The sequence below is a fragment of the Rana temporaria genome, chromosome 4, assembly GCF_905171775.1.
Source record: "Rana temporaria chromosome 4, aRanTem1.1, whole genome shotgun sequence".
Taxonomy (NCBI): domain Eukaryota; kingdom Metazoa; phylum Chordata; class Amphibia; order Anura; family Ranidae; genus Rana; species Rana temporaria.
In genome coordinates, this window is record NC_053492.1 from 280,275,320 (window position 1) to 280,289,621 (window position 14,302).

Below are 14,302 nucleotides of genomic sequence, written 5' to 3' on the forward strand. Positions count from 1 at the left end.
CTTTTCTAATTTCTTCTCTGGTATCTCTGAATAGTCTAATAAGATGTAATAGTTCTAAATATCTTTCTGCATTTGACGCACTAATATTATAACAACCCTTTACAATTTACAAAATCAGTACTGATAAGTGATTACCTTTTTTGGGTTCTACAGATATTTTTTCAGGTTTTTTCTCTGGAGTCTCTGTATAGTAAAATAAGCATTATTAGTTCAAAATATATTGCTGCATTTACCTCTCTTACAGTACATTATACCACCTTTGCAATTTACAAGTGAGACACTAATGAGTGATTACCTTTTTTGGGTGCCACAGATACCCGTTCTAGTTTCTTCTCTAGTGTCTCTGCATAGTAAAATAAGGTGTAATAATTCAAAATATCTTTCTATGTTTACCTTTCTCACATTATATTTAACTTTTCAAATTAACAGTGCAGTACTGATTAATGATTACCTTTTTTGGGTTCTTCTTTTTCTAATTTCTTCTCTGGTGTCTCTGTTTAGTACGATAAGGTGTAGTAGTTCAAAATATGCTGTGTTTATATTCATAATATAGCCCCCTTAATCTCTCATAAGTAAATACGTGATTTACCTTTTTTGGGTTCCACAGATACCCTTTCTACTTTCTTCTCTGGTATCTCTGAATAGTCAAACAGGGTATAATAGTTTAAAATATATTTCTGCATTTGCTACACTCGTACAATAACAACCCTTTACAGTTTAGAAATGCAGTGATTACCTTTCTTAGGTTCTGCAGATACTTTTTCTGGTTTCTTCTCTGGAGTCTCTGCATAGTAATATAAGGATTAATAGTTCAAAATATATTTCTGCATTTACCTTCTTTACATTATAACCAGCTTTGCAATTTACAAGTGTGATACTAATGGGTGATTACCTTTTGTGGGTTCCACAGATACTTTTTCTGGTTTCCTCTCTGGTGTCTCTACATAATAAAATAATGTATCGTAGTTCAAAATATATTTCTGTGTTAACCTTACTTACATTATAACAACCTTTTCACTTAACAATGGACTATTGATTAGTGATTGTCTTTTTTTGGGTTCTACAGCTACTTTTCACTATGTGTCTCTGTGTAGTAAGAGGTGTAATAGTTCAAAATATCTTTTTGTGTTTACCTTCCTCACATTATATCTACCTTTACACATTCACAATGCAATGCTGATTAGTGGTTACATTTTTGGGTTCTACATATACTTTTTCTATTTTTTTTCTCTGGTGTCTCTGTGTAGTTAGATAAGGTGTAATTGTTCAAAATATATTTCTGTGTTTACCTTTTTCTCACCTTATATCTACCATCACACATTAACAGAGCAATACTTATTAGTGATTACCTGTTTTGGGTTTTACAGGTACTTTTTCTAATTTTTTCTCTGGTGTTTCTGTATAGTAAAATAAAATGTAATAGTCCAAAATATATTTTTGCATTTACTCTGATCACAATATAATCCTAAATAAGTGATTTACTGGGTAAATTTGGGTTCCACAGATACCTTTACTAATTTCTTCTCAGGTATCTCTGAATAGTCAAATAAGATGTAATGTAATATCATTCTGCATTTGCCTCACTCATATTACAACAAACAATAAACAGTTTAGAAATGCAGTGATTACCTTTCTTGGGTTCTGCAGATACTTTTTCTGGTTTCTTCTCTGGAGTCTCTGTATAGTAAAATAAGGATTCATTGTTTAAATTTTCTTGCTGCATTTACCTCATTTACATTATAACCACCTTTGCAGTTAACAAGTGTGATACTAATGAGTGATTACCTTTTCTGGGTTCCACAGATACCTTTTCTGGCTTCCTCTCTGGTGTCTCTACATAGTAAAATAATGTTCAATAGTTCAAAATATATTTCTGCATTTATTTCTCTCACATTATTTGCGTCGCGGTGTTACACGCAGTAGTAAGTCCTATTACTGATAGGCAGTGCACATGTTGTGGGCCAGTCCAGAGACTGGTAATAAAGATGGCAGACAACAGTGTTAGTGCAAGCATGGAACAGCTTCTCCGCCCAAAAAATTCTGAACACTGGTGTCTACAGGAAAAGTGATGGCAAGTGTGACGTTATTCATGTGAATTTTCTACCCAGTGTTGCCACTATCAACAGTGAATATTACTGGAGTTTCCTCAGTCATGTGCATACATGTCTGTGGAAAAAATGGTCTGGTTTAATCACTAAGGGAGTCCTGTTTCTCCAGGACAATGCACAAGCTCATACTGCTCACTACACTATGTGCACATTACAGCCGCTCGGCTTGAAAGTATTACCACATCCACCTTATAGCCTGGATCTATCTCTGAGTGATTTCCACATGTTGGACCCCTAAAAAGAATTACCTGGAGGTCAGAAATTCAGCACTGATTACGGAGTTAAGCAGGCTGTCCTAGGATGGTTCACACGTACTGACAAATCTTTCTATGCCAACGCTTTCCAGAAATGTGTTAAATGCTGGTATAGGTGTATAAGTGTAGCAGGGGAGTATGTCACAAAATAAATGCAGTTTTCACTCCTTAAAATTAGTTCCTTTATTAAATAAACTCAGAAGGTTTGACTTGAACCCTCCTCATAACAATCTTCATCTTCAAGACTTACAAGTACTATGAATAATTACCTTTTTTGGGTTCCGCAGATACCTTTTCTAGTTTCTTCTCTAGTGCTTCTGCATAGTAAAATAAGGTGCTATAGTTCAAAATCTCTGTCTGTGTTTACCTCGTTCACATTACATTTACATTTTCACATTAATGATGCAGTACTGATTAGTGATTACCTCGTTTAGGTTCTACATGTACTTTTTCTAATTTCTTCTTTGCTATCTCTGTGCAGTAAGATAAGTTGTAATAGTTCAAAATATATTTCTGTGTTTACCTGGCTCACCTTATATCTACCTTTACACATTAACAATGTAATACTTATTGGTGATTACCTGTTTTGGGTTTTACAGGTACTTTTTTTATATTTTTTTTTTAGTAAAATAAGCATTAATAGTTCTAAATTTCTTGCTGCATTTATCTCTCTCACATTATAACCACTTTTGCAATTTACAAGTGTGATATTAATGAGTGATTACCTTTTTTCGGTTCAACAGACACTTTTTCATTTTTTTTCTCTTTTGTCTCTACATGGTAAAATAACATATATAAGTACAACATATCTTTCTGTGTTAACCTTACTTACATTATAACAACCTTTTCACTTAACAATGGACTGCTGATTAGTGATTGCTTTTTGGGTTCTACAGCTACTTTTTCTTCATTGGTGTCTGTGTAGTAAGAGGTGTAATAGTTCAAAATATATTTTTGTGTTTACCTTGCTCACAGTGGGCAAGATTCACAGCAGAAATACGCCGGTGTATCTACTGATACGCCGGCGTATTTTCAAATTTTCCACGTCGTATCTTGATTTGGAATCCTCAAACCAAGATACGACGGCTTTTGCATAGATCCGACAGGCGTACGGCTTCGTACGCCTTCGGATCGTAGGTGTAATTCTCTGACGGCCGATGGGTGAAGTTTGCGTCGTTTTCCAGCGTCGGGTATGCAAATTAGCTGTTTACGGCGATCCACGAAGGTACGCGCTTTCGTCGCATTCTCTTACATCGTCGCTAGTCGGTTTTTCCCATCGCAATCTTAAGCCTGCTATTTCATGGCTTAGATTTAGACCAGCCATGTTAAAGTATGGCCGTCATTCCCGCGTCGAATTGAAAATTTTTGTTTTTTTGCGTAAGACGTCCGGGAATACGAAAGTACATTACGCACGTCGCCGTTCAAAAAACACATCTGGGCGCCGTAAATTTGCGCAAAGCACGTCGGGAAATTTTCACACGGAGCATGCGCAGAACATTTGGCGCGGGAGCGCGCCTAATTTAAATGATACACGCCCCATTTGAATTAGGCGGGCTTGCGCCGGACGGCTTTATGTTACACCGCCGTAAGTTTACACACAAGTGCTTGGTGAATCAGGCACTTGCGCTGAAAAGTTGCGGCGTTGCAAAGTAAATTACGTTACGCCGCAGCCAGGTACATGAATCTGTCCCAGTATATCTACCTTTACACATTCAAAATGCAATGCTGATTAGTGATTACTTTTTTGGGTTCTACAGATACTTTTTCTATATTTTTTTGGTGTCTCTGTGTAGTAAGATAAGGTTTAATTGTTCAAAATATCTTTCTGTGTTTACGTGGCTCACCTTATATCTACCACCACGCATTAACAATGCAATACTTATTGGTGATTACCTGTTTTGGGTTTTACAGGTGCTTTTTCAATTTTTTTCTCTGGTGTTCCTGTATAGTAAAACAAAGGTGTAATAGTCAAAAATAGATTCCTGCATTTACAATATAACCCCCTTTGTTTCTTATAAGTAAATATGTGATTTACCTTTTTTGGGTTCCACAGATACCTTTTCTAATTTCTTCTCAGGTATCTCTGAATAGTCAAATAAGATGTAATAGTTCAAACTATCTTTCTGCATTTGCCTCACGCATATTAAAACAAACTTTTAGAAATGTAGTATTGATGAAAAAGTACCTTGCTTGGGTTCTGCAGATACTTTTTCAGGTTTCTTCTCTGGAATCTCTGTATAGTAAAATAAGGAATAACCGTTCAAAATATTTTGCTGCATTTACCTCCCTTACATTATTTAGTGAGATACAAATGAGTGATTACCTTTTTTGGGTTCCACAGATACCTTTTCTAATTTCTTCTCTAGTGTCTCTGCATAGTAAAATAATGTGTAATAATTCAAATATATTTCTATGTTTACCTTGCTTACATTATATATACAAATGAATGATGCAGTAATGATTAGTGATTACCCTTTTTGGGTTCTACGGGTACTTTTTCTAATTTCTTCTCTGGTGTCTCTGTGTAGTAAGATAAGGTATAATAGTTCAAAGATATATTTCTGTGTTTACACCACTCACAATATAACCCACTTCATCTCTTAGAAGAAATTAAATAGGAAGTATGGATTTGGGGGTTATTGTAGAATCTTACTTACCTAGGTGGATGCAGCACTGGTCCGATGCTGCATCTGTCCCCGGCGTCTCTACACTGAGAACCGAGTCAGAGAACACCACAGATGGTTCAGTTCTCCCCGAGCAGAGAGCTACTGTCTGTCAATCAGCAGCTCTCCGCTCTGCTCCTCCATGCTCAAAGGAGCGCAGAGCTGTGGAGGGGTGGGGAGTGGCCATCTCAGCGGGTCGCTGAGAGGCTGAGACGGCTATCAGTCCAGGCACCTGGCAGATCCAGACTCCCAGAGTCTAGATGATGCGGTGCCTGGACTGATTTGTGTTTGACGTCAGCAGAGAGTGGACTCAGACTCTTTGCGGAAAATGGGTCACAGGAGTGCAAAACGAATTGCAATCCTGTGACCCATAGGAGAAGCCCAGCCAAATAAGCTCAGGCTGGACTTCTCCTTTAAGTGATTTACCTTTTTTGGGTTCCACAGATACCTTTTCTAATTTCTTCTCTGGTATCTCTGAATTGTCAAATAACATGTAATAGTTCAACATATCTTTCTGCATTTGCCTCACGCATATTACAACAACCTTTACTGTTTACCAATACATTATTAATGAGTGATTACCTTTCTTGGGTTCTGCGGATACCTTTTCAGGTTTTATCTTTGGAGTCTCTGTGTAGTAAAATAATGTATAATAGTTCAAAAGATATTGCTGCATTTACCTCACTCACATTATAACACCTTTCACAACTTACAAATACTGTGAGTGATTTACCTTTTTTGGGTTCCACAGAAACTTTTTCTGGCTTCTTTTCTGGTGTCTCTGTGTGGTAAAATAAGGGATAATAGTTGAAAGAAGATTGCTGCACTTATCTCATTAACTTTATAAACACCTTTATAACTTACAAGTACTGTTAATGATTACCTTTTTTGGGATCCACAGTTTTTCAAGTTCAGAATATGGTTTAGTTTTGAATTCATTTACATTATAACCTTTACCCCTTATAAGTAAATATATGATTTACCTTTTTTTTGTTTCACAGAAAGTGTGTCTAGTTTCTTCTCTGGTGTCTCTGCAGATTAAAATATTGTGAAATAGTTCAAAGTATGTCTTTGCACCTATCACACCCACCGTATTACCATATTCACCTTTACAGCAAGAAGTTGTATAAATGAATTACCGTATTTATCGGCGTATAACACACACTTTTTTCCCCTTAAAATCAGAGGAAAATCATGGGTGCGTGTTATACGCCGACCCATGCTGTAGAAGGGAAGAGGAGCAAGCGCCGATGAATTACACAGAGCCGCAATCTCCTGTGTACCCAGCGCTCCGTCACGCACAGCCACGCCTCCTGGCCCCGCATTGGAATACTGTTCTTTCTATCATTTGATTAGGGCCAGGAGGCGTGGTTGTGAGTGACGGAGCGACGGGTACACAGGAGATGGCGGCTCTATGTAAATTCAGCAGTCATCGCAGCCCTGTGATGCCGCCTATACGATCCCCCATTCATCTGGGACGTGGAGGTGTAGGAGTGCCGGTTATAATACAGACACAGCCGTTCCGCATGAAAATATTGAGAGTATCTCTGAGTACCTTGTATGGTGCTTCCATGTGTTTCCGAATGTGGCCATGAAAAACTGAACATATGCTGGAAGGACCCCGCAAATCACAGCCATAGAGGAGGAGAGCGGAAGGCAGTCTGCCGAAACAGCGTATGGATGTGGTAATGTAGGGAAATTGCTCTGCTTTATGCTTGCCACTTGATCCATTACACTGAACTGTTAAACATTCTTGTTTTGCATGTCTTTTCGACATGTTATTTATAGTGCAACTCAGATGCATCCTCTTGTCACTATCAGCATTATAGGGCAAATTGGCCAATATGAATATACCCTGCATAGAGCCTACGTGTATGAGCAATTTTTATCTTGTATATTTTTGACCCATTATTGACTTCTGCAGCCTAAGTAGTCGTCTTTTCTTTAGATTTCCCTTACATAACCTTTTGTAAGTAAATTCAGCGGTGCTCACTCCTCCTCTTCCCTCAGAGACAAAAGGGATAATCTGACAATGGCGAAGGCTGCAATGATGGGAAGGGAATGATGAAGGCTACTGCAGATGGGCACTGAACAGGCTGTATTGTTGGTCAATTTATAGGCTGCAGATGGGCACTGAGCAGAGTGCATTGATGAGCTGTGACCCGAATTTTGCTTCAAAGTTCTTTATATAAAATGTAAGTTTTTTTCCTTAAACTTCCCTCCTAAAATTGGCGTGCGTGTTATATGCCATATGCCGATAAATACGGTACTTTTTTGTGTTCCATAGATTTCTCTGTATACTAAAATAAGGTGTGATAGTTTAACCACTTCAGCCCTCAAATGTTTTACCCCCTTCATGACCAGGCAATTTTTTTGCGATATGGCATTGCGTTGCTTTAACTGACAATTGTACGGTCGCGCGACACTGTACCCAAATAAAGGGTACATGTTGTCCTTTTTTCCCACAAATAGATTTCTTTTGGTGGTATTTGTTCACCTGTGCAGTTTTTATTTTTTGTGCTATAAACAAAAAAAGACTATTTTGAAAAAAAAAAAAAAAAAACTTTCTGCTATAAAACATACCCAATACAATTAAACAAAAATATTGAATTTATTCATCAATTTAGGCCAATATGTATTTGGTTGCATATTTTTGTTAAGAAAATACTAATAAGCGTATATTGTATGGTTTGCGCAAAAGTTATAGCATCTACAAACTATGGCATATATTTATGGAAATGTTTATTTATTTTTATTAATGCCGGTGATTACTGATTTTTAGCAGGACTGCGACATTGTGGCAGACAAATCTGACACTAAATGCCACTTTTCAGGGACCAGTGACACCAATGCAGTGATCAGTGCTAAACAAAATGCACTGTCACTGTACAAATGTTACTTGCAGGTAAAGGGTTAACATCAGGGACAATCAAAAGGTTACATTTGTCCCTAGGGGTGTGTGCTTTGACTAAAGGAAAACAGAGATCCGTGTTTCTGCTTAGCAGAAACACAAAATCTCCATTTTCCCCTCTGGCTAAACGGTGGTCTGTCTTGTTTACAAAGGTGACTGCCATTCTGCCTCTCCTCAGAATGATCACCAGGTCCCAGCTGACATCGCATCAGCCTGACCCGCTGATCTGGTCACCAGCGGTGCGTACGTGTGCCCTGGACCCCATGAACACAATCATGTACAGGTGTGTGATTTTGCACAGGATGGCTGCCCTGCCACATATTCTCTCTTACCTATTTGTTCACCACACACCAAAGCACATCATTTTAAAAATTAAGCACTAAATATAATATATTTATCTATATATCTATATATCTATATCTATAGATCGATATAGATAGATCTATCTATCTATCTATCTATCTATCTATCTATCTATCTATCTATCTATCTATAGATAGATAGATATAAATATATCTATAGATATATCTATATCTATATATATATATATATATATATATATATATATATATATATATATATATATATATATATATATATATATATATATATATAGATATATATATAGATATATAGATATATTTTTGTTTAATCATGTAATCGTTATTAAAATATAGCTTTTTATACATACTTCTCACATCCATATTAACCCAACATCCCAACATTTAACATACAACATTTATTTGTACAATACACTGCAATAATTTTTTCCCTATTTACCAAAATAGTATCCTATATTTATTTATCCCATAATATCAGTCTATACTTGAAAGGAGAAGAAAAACATTCCTAAAATAGAGGAAAATAGAGCCTTTTCAACATTAGTTTCACCCTTATCCATATATGGCACTTAAGGCCCCTTTCACGCGATCGGTCCTTTCAGGTCCGCCTGTCAGTTTTGACAATGGACCTGAACGGCCGCTCCATGCAGTCCTATGGAGTGTCGGATGTCATCAGAGACATGTCCACTGACATCCGACCCAATCCGATCCGTCAACATCGGATGGATGGTGATACGTCCCCATCCGTCCATGGTGGATCGGGTGAGATCTGATGAAAACGGACATGCTGTCCGTTTTCATCAGATCTCCCCATAGGAGACAGCAGCGCTGCACAAGCCCCTCCTCGCTCAGTGAGCAGAGAGGGACTTGTCATTCGCCAGCTCAGCGGAGATCAGCGGAGAGATCCCCCGCTGAGTCGGCGGGAGCAATCGGACTCCGCCTGTGTGGAAGAGGACTTCTCTAACAGTCCAACATTCCCATATTTTAAAATATACATTTCGCCTTTTAATGTACAGAATTGTTCCTTTCTTTATTGTATTATTGACCTCATTCTCCCATTCTGCACAGGTTGGCGGGTTTGTCGCCAATTTCTGTGCCAGAAAAAAGGCATCTAATTATTGCTGTTTGTCTACTTTGTATGTTATTATCCTCTTTGATTTTACTTAATATGCATATCTTTGGGTCTAAATCAAGAGTTGTTCCAAATACTGTATTTATTGTATCGATGACTTCTCTCCAGTATCTATTTAACTTTGGACATCTCCACATCATATGAATTAGATCTCCCTTTAGATCGCTACATCGTGGGCATTTAGCATCCAGCCTCCACCCATATAGGAATAATTTCTTAAGTGTCCTATATACCCTACGCAGCAACAATAGATGGGACACTGTCTGCGATAAGGATAGAGGGCCAGATTCACAGAAGAGATACGACGGCGTATCTCCTGATACGCCGTCGTATCTCTGTGATCCGCCCGTCCTAACTATGCGACTGATTCATAGAATCAGTTACGCATAGATAGCCAAAGGATCCGACAGGTGTAATTGACTTACATCGTCGGATCTTAGGATGCAATTCTAGGCCGGCCGCTAGGTGGCGATTCCATAGCGGTCGGCGTAGAATATGCAAATGACTAGTTACGACGATCCATGAAGATCTGCGCCTTCATCGCAATCCCGTACGTCGTCGCTAGTCGTTTTTACCTGTCGCAAAGTTACACCTGATTTAACATGGCTTATCTTTAGATCAGCCATGTTAAAGTATGGCCGTCGTTCCCGCGTCAAATTTCCTAACGGAGCATGCGCAGAAGGTTCGGCGCGGGAACGCACCTAATTTAAATGGTGCCCGCCCCATTTGAATTAGGCGGGCTTGCGCCGAGCGCATTTACGTTACACCGCCGCAAGTTTACAGGTAAGAGCTTTGTGAATCAGGCACTTATGCTGTAAACCTGCGGCGGTGTAACGTAAATGGGATACGTTACGCCGCCGCGGAGTAACGTAATTGTCTGTGAATCTGGCCCAGAGTACTTAATGGACCTATTTCCAAATGCGTTTCCACTGCTACTTTGTTATATCCCCCAGACCTTCCACCCATCCCCTCCTACAGAGAAGCTCCTCATCCCTCTTATAACCCCATCACATATACTGTAGTATGTATATGAGATCAAACCCTTGGACGTATCTGTGTTGATTACTTTCCAAAGAATAGTCACCTTACTCCACTCCATTGGCCTCTCTTTAAATTGTGCCCCTAGAGCATGTCTAATTCGCAAATATTAAAAAAAGGACTGATTTGGTATAGTCCTCCTTGAGTTCCGGAGATGATTTAAAGACATCCACCTTATATAATTGAGCAAAATGAACAAGACCGCATCTCTCCCAATCCCTACTTTTCTCTATATTAAATAATTCCTGCAGATGTTTATTATCCCACAATGGTGAGAATTCTGTAAACGCCTGATATTCTAGTATCTCCTTGATCACTTTCCATAATTTCTTTATTTACACAAATGAGGGAAATTGAAATGAAAAATATTTGGCCTCCAAGGCCCCCATCAATGTGGTATGACTTGTATCAACCTGACTAACTATGTATCCAGTAACATATTTCCCCTGCCCAGATTCTCCTCAGATAAATCATAATGTTGCAATTGTGCTGCCAAAAAGTAGCACCAGGAATGCAGGACTGCCAACCCCCCTTTATCTTTTGATAGTTGTAATGTGCGCAACCATATCCTTGACAGTTTTTTTCTTCCAAATTAGCTCTCTAAATATGATATCTATTTTCTGGAACCATTGCTAATACATCCAGACTGGGGAGTTCTGCAGTACATACAATAATTTTATATATATTAATACAAATAAATATCACTTTATTATCATTGTCTTTACCTTTCTTTATTTCAGAAGATTTCATTTCAATTTTTTTCTCTGGTTTCTCTACAAAGAAAAAGATATTATAATACTAAGTTCCCCAAACACAGTTAGTAACATTATTGTACCGGTAATGCTGTTTTGAGCTGGCTAAGCATTAAAGAATTATTGTTTCCTTATGTAATACATTTCTAAATTGCTGGCATGTGCTGAGTCTGAAAGACTACTGTACTGGAGTACTGGAAAAAATGTGAAGCTGCTATTTCTGACCTACTATTACAAATTCCAGTTGCCTGGATTGTTTCAGTACTACATATGGGACTGTCCTGGAACACACACACATGCAGTTCAGAAAAAACAGAACACCTCAGCAAATTTGTTGTGGGTCACTGACACACAGATGTTAAATCCACAAAACAACATGTATACGTAAAATTTTAAATTTTGCTGTTTAACAGGGATTCTTAAGCTTAGCTTGTGTTTCTCAATTACAGTCCTCAAGGTACACTAATGCCGCATATACACGATCAGTTTTCCCGTCGGAATCGGGTTTTTGCGACGGAATTCCGTTCAAGCTGTCTTGCATACACATGGACACACCAAATTACGACTGTCAAAAACGCGGTGACATACAACACTACAATGAGCCTAGAAAAATTAAGTTCACTGCTTCCGAGCATGCGTCAAATTGTTACCGAGCATGCACAGACGTACGTAATTTACGTCCACGTCAAAACAATGACGTCCTTGCGACGTCATTTAGCGCAATGCACGTCGGGAAATTTAGGGACGGCGCATGCGCAGTTCGTTCGGCGCGGGGAAGCGCTTCATTTAAATGAAACATGCCCCCTACTCGCCGCATTTGAATTGCGTGCCATTACGCCGCGAGGGATATACTACGCTGCCGTAACTTACGGCGCAAATTCTTTGTGGATTTGAAGCTTCAAAAAGTAAGTTACAGCGGCGTAGCGTATCTCCCATACGCTGCGCCCATGCAGTTCTTTCTACGAGGATCTGCCCCACAATGTATAGGATGACACAGGAATGCATATAGGGGGATAGTGGGATGATCGGAGGTATTATATAGCTCTGTCACATATAGAATGTATAGATGTCACAGAGCACCATGGGGGATGATCGGGAACACTGTACAGGTGTAGATAGTTTTCCACTATCATTGATGACAGGCTGGACACACACTCACCCAGCAGCTTTTCTCCGTCCCCTGTCCTCCCCCCCCTGGCTGCTGTCATCTTGATCCCAGCCAGCCGGCATTGATCAGCCCGCACTGCCGCACGATCCCGCCCCTTCCTGATACGCCGCCCACACCTGTCCAGCGGCCAGATTATTGCTGGGATCCTTCCCGTGAGAATGACAGGGGGTGGGGCCATATGCTTCCAAGACAACCGCAATGCTTCCAGTGAAAGTAAACACCCACTCTGTAAGCAGAAAGCCTTGAGCAGACAGGGAACGCAAAGAGTAAAGAGCGCCGCCCATTCACCCACTGCCGCCCCAAGGCCTGGCCTCGGTGGCCTTGTGGGAAATCCGTCCCTGGCTGTCTGAGGCTAATCCTGATTTAAATAAACAAAATATCTAGCAGTTTAGTTTACATTCAACAATGAAAGCCTATACATGTCCTATACAGTATGTCTTTCAATAGAGGTTTTCTTGACGTTTTAAAGGGAACTGAACTATGTTATAAATAACAAATATAAGTGTCACTCCTGGTTCTGTAGGCTCACAGATGTACAGTATATCTGTAGTGTGTATCTAAAACACCGCTGCCTCTGACTTCTAGTCTAAAGAGATTTGTGGTCAGGTTTACTGATGTCACTGCTGTGTTATTGACTGTTGTCTTTGCTAAAGACTCTGACATGAGGAAGCAATGTTCTCCCTTTAACAAGATGATTACTTTTATATGCAAGCCAGTAGCGCAAAAAGATCAGCTGAATGAAGACCACAGGAATATAAAAATCACAGTAACTTGGCACACTAATTTCAAGCTATAAGGGTATATACCAGTGATGGTGAACCTTGGCACTCCAGATGTTTTGGAATTACATTTCCCATGATGCTCATGCACTCTGCAGTGTAGTTGAGCATCATGGGAAATGTAGTTCCAAAACATCTGGATTGCCAAGGTTTGCTATCACTGTTATATACAGAGTGCTGTGTCTTCCAACATCTGAGAGCCTTTTTGTTTGGAACATGACATGTTAAGAGGGCTGTGTGAACAGGATCCCAGGTTCTCACTTCCCCATTATTTTTAAAAACGTTTATCTATGAGACATTAGATGGAGACTACAGGCAATACTGGGGAGTTATAAGGAAAAATCTGCACTTAGGTTAAAAAAATATTAAAGGTACTTTTGCACTGCTCTGTAGCAAAATTGCGGTAAAAACACATATAAGTTTTTACCAAACTTTCTCTGTGTTTCAGATGCATTTTCTGTGCATTTCTGGTGCATTTTTGGGTTACTTGCACCTGTGAAAAATGGACAAGTGACTCAAAAACGCACCAAAAATACTAAATTGTGGTGAGTTTCTACCGTGATTATGTTGCAATTTCCATTTCTTTCAATGGGAAGCTGTGTTTTTGGTGCAGGTTACAGAACCGCACCAAAGACGCAGCGTGCAGGACTTTTCAAAACACACTGCACTGGCAACACAGTGGTGTACACAGTCCCATTTAAAGGGAAACATTTTTCTTTCTGTTTTTCTTGCAAAGAAAAAACTCAGGAAAAATGTATCAGTATGACAGGACCCTTAAACAGGGAAGCTGTGAACACAGTATCCTGATACTAGATAAGGCATAAATAAAAAGTAAAAAAAAAAGCGTTGCTTTAAGTGCCACACTTTTTCACTTTGTATTTAAAGTGGGAGTTCACCCAAAAACTAAATTTTTAACATTAGATTGAGGCTCGTTTTGTGAAGGGGAATCGGGTGTTTTTGTTTAAATCGAAGCAGTACTTACCGTTTTAGAGATAGATCTTCTCTGCCGCTTCCGGGTATGGGCTGCGGGACTGGGCGTTCCTATTTGATTGACAGGCTTCCAACAGGCTTCCAACGGTCGCATACAGCGCGTCGCGATTTTCCGAAAGTAGCCGAATGTCGGTGCGCAGGCGCCTGCGCATCGACGTTCGGCTTC

General features: G+C 39.3%; 1 protein-coding gene across 1 annotated transcript; it reads right to left on the minus strand.

Annotated features, from left to right (window-relative positions):
• Positions 1-57: 57 nt before the first annotated feature.
• On the minus strand, positions 58-13,622 carry LOC120935720 (titin-like). The gene is made up of 16 exons (XM_040347778.1): positions 13,574-13,622; positions 11,173-11,220; positions 5,759-5,806; positions 5,608-5,655; positions 4,835-4,882; positions 4,686-4,733; positions 4,548-4,595; positions 4,398-4,445; positions 1,786-1,833; positions 1,630-1,677; positions 893-940; positions 737-784; positions 590-637; positions 452-493; positions 296-343; positions 58-183 (listed from the first exon to the last, which is right to left on the minus strand). The coding sequence occupies exons 1-16, from the start codon at positions 13,620-13,622 to the stop codon at positions 107-109; spliced, it is 792 nt and encodes a 263-aa protein (XP_040203712.1). The 3' UTR covers positions 58-106.
• Between the last annotated feature and the right edge of the window lie 680 nt (positions 13,623-14,302).

Coding starts and splice junctions, on each gene's coding strand:
- LOC120935720 (XM_040347778.1), bottom strand. CDS start 13,622: ATGCACCAGAAATGCACAGAAAATGCATCTGAAACACAGAGAAAGTTT. Junction 4,883..5,607: donor ATCCGCAGAACCCAAGAAAG/GTAATCACTCAT, acceptor CTTACTACACAG/AGACACCAGAGAAGAAATTA. Junction 638..736: donor ATCTGCAGAACCTAAGAAAG/GTAATCACTGCA, acceptor TTGACTATTCAG/AGATACCAGAGAAGAAAGTA.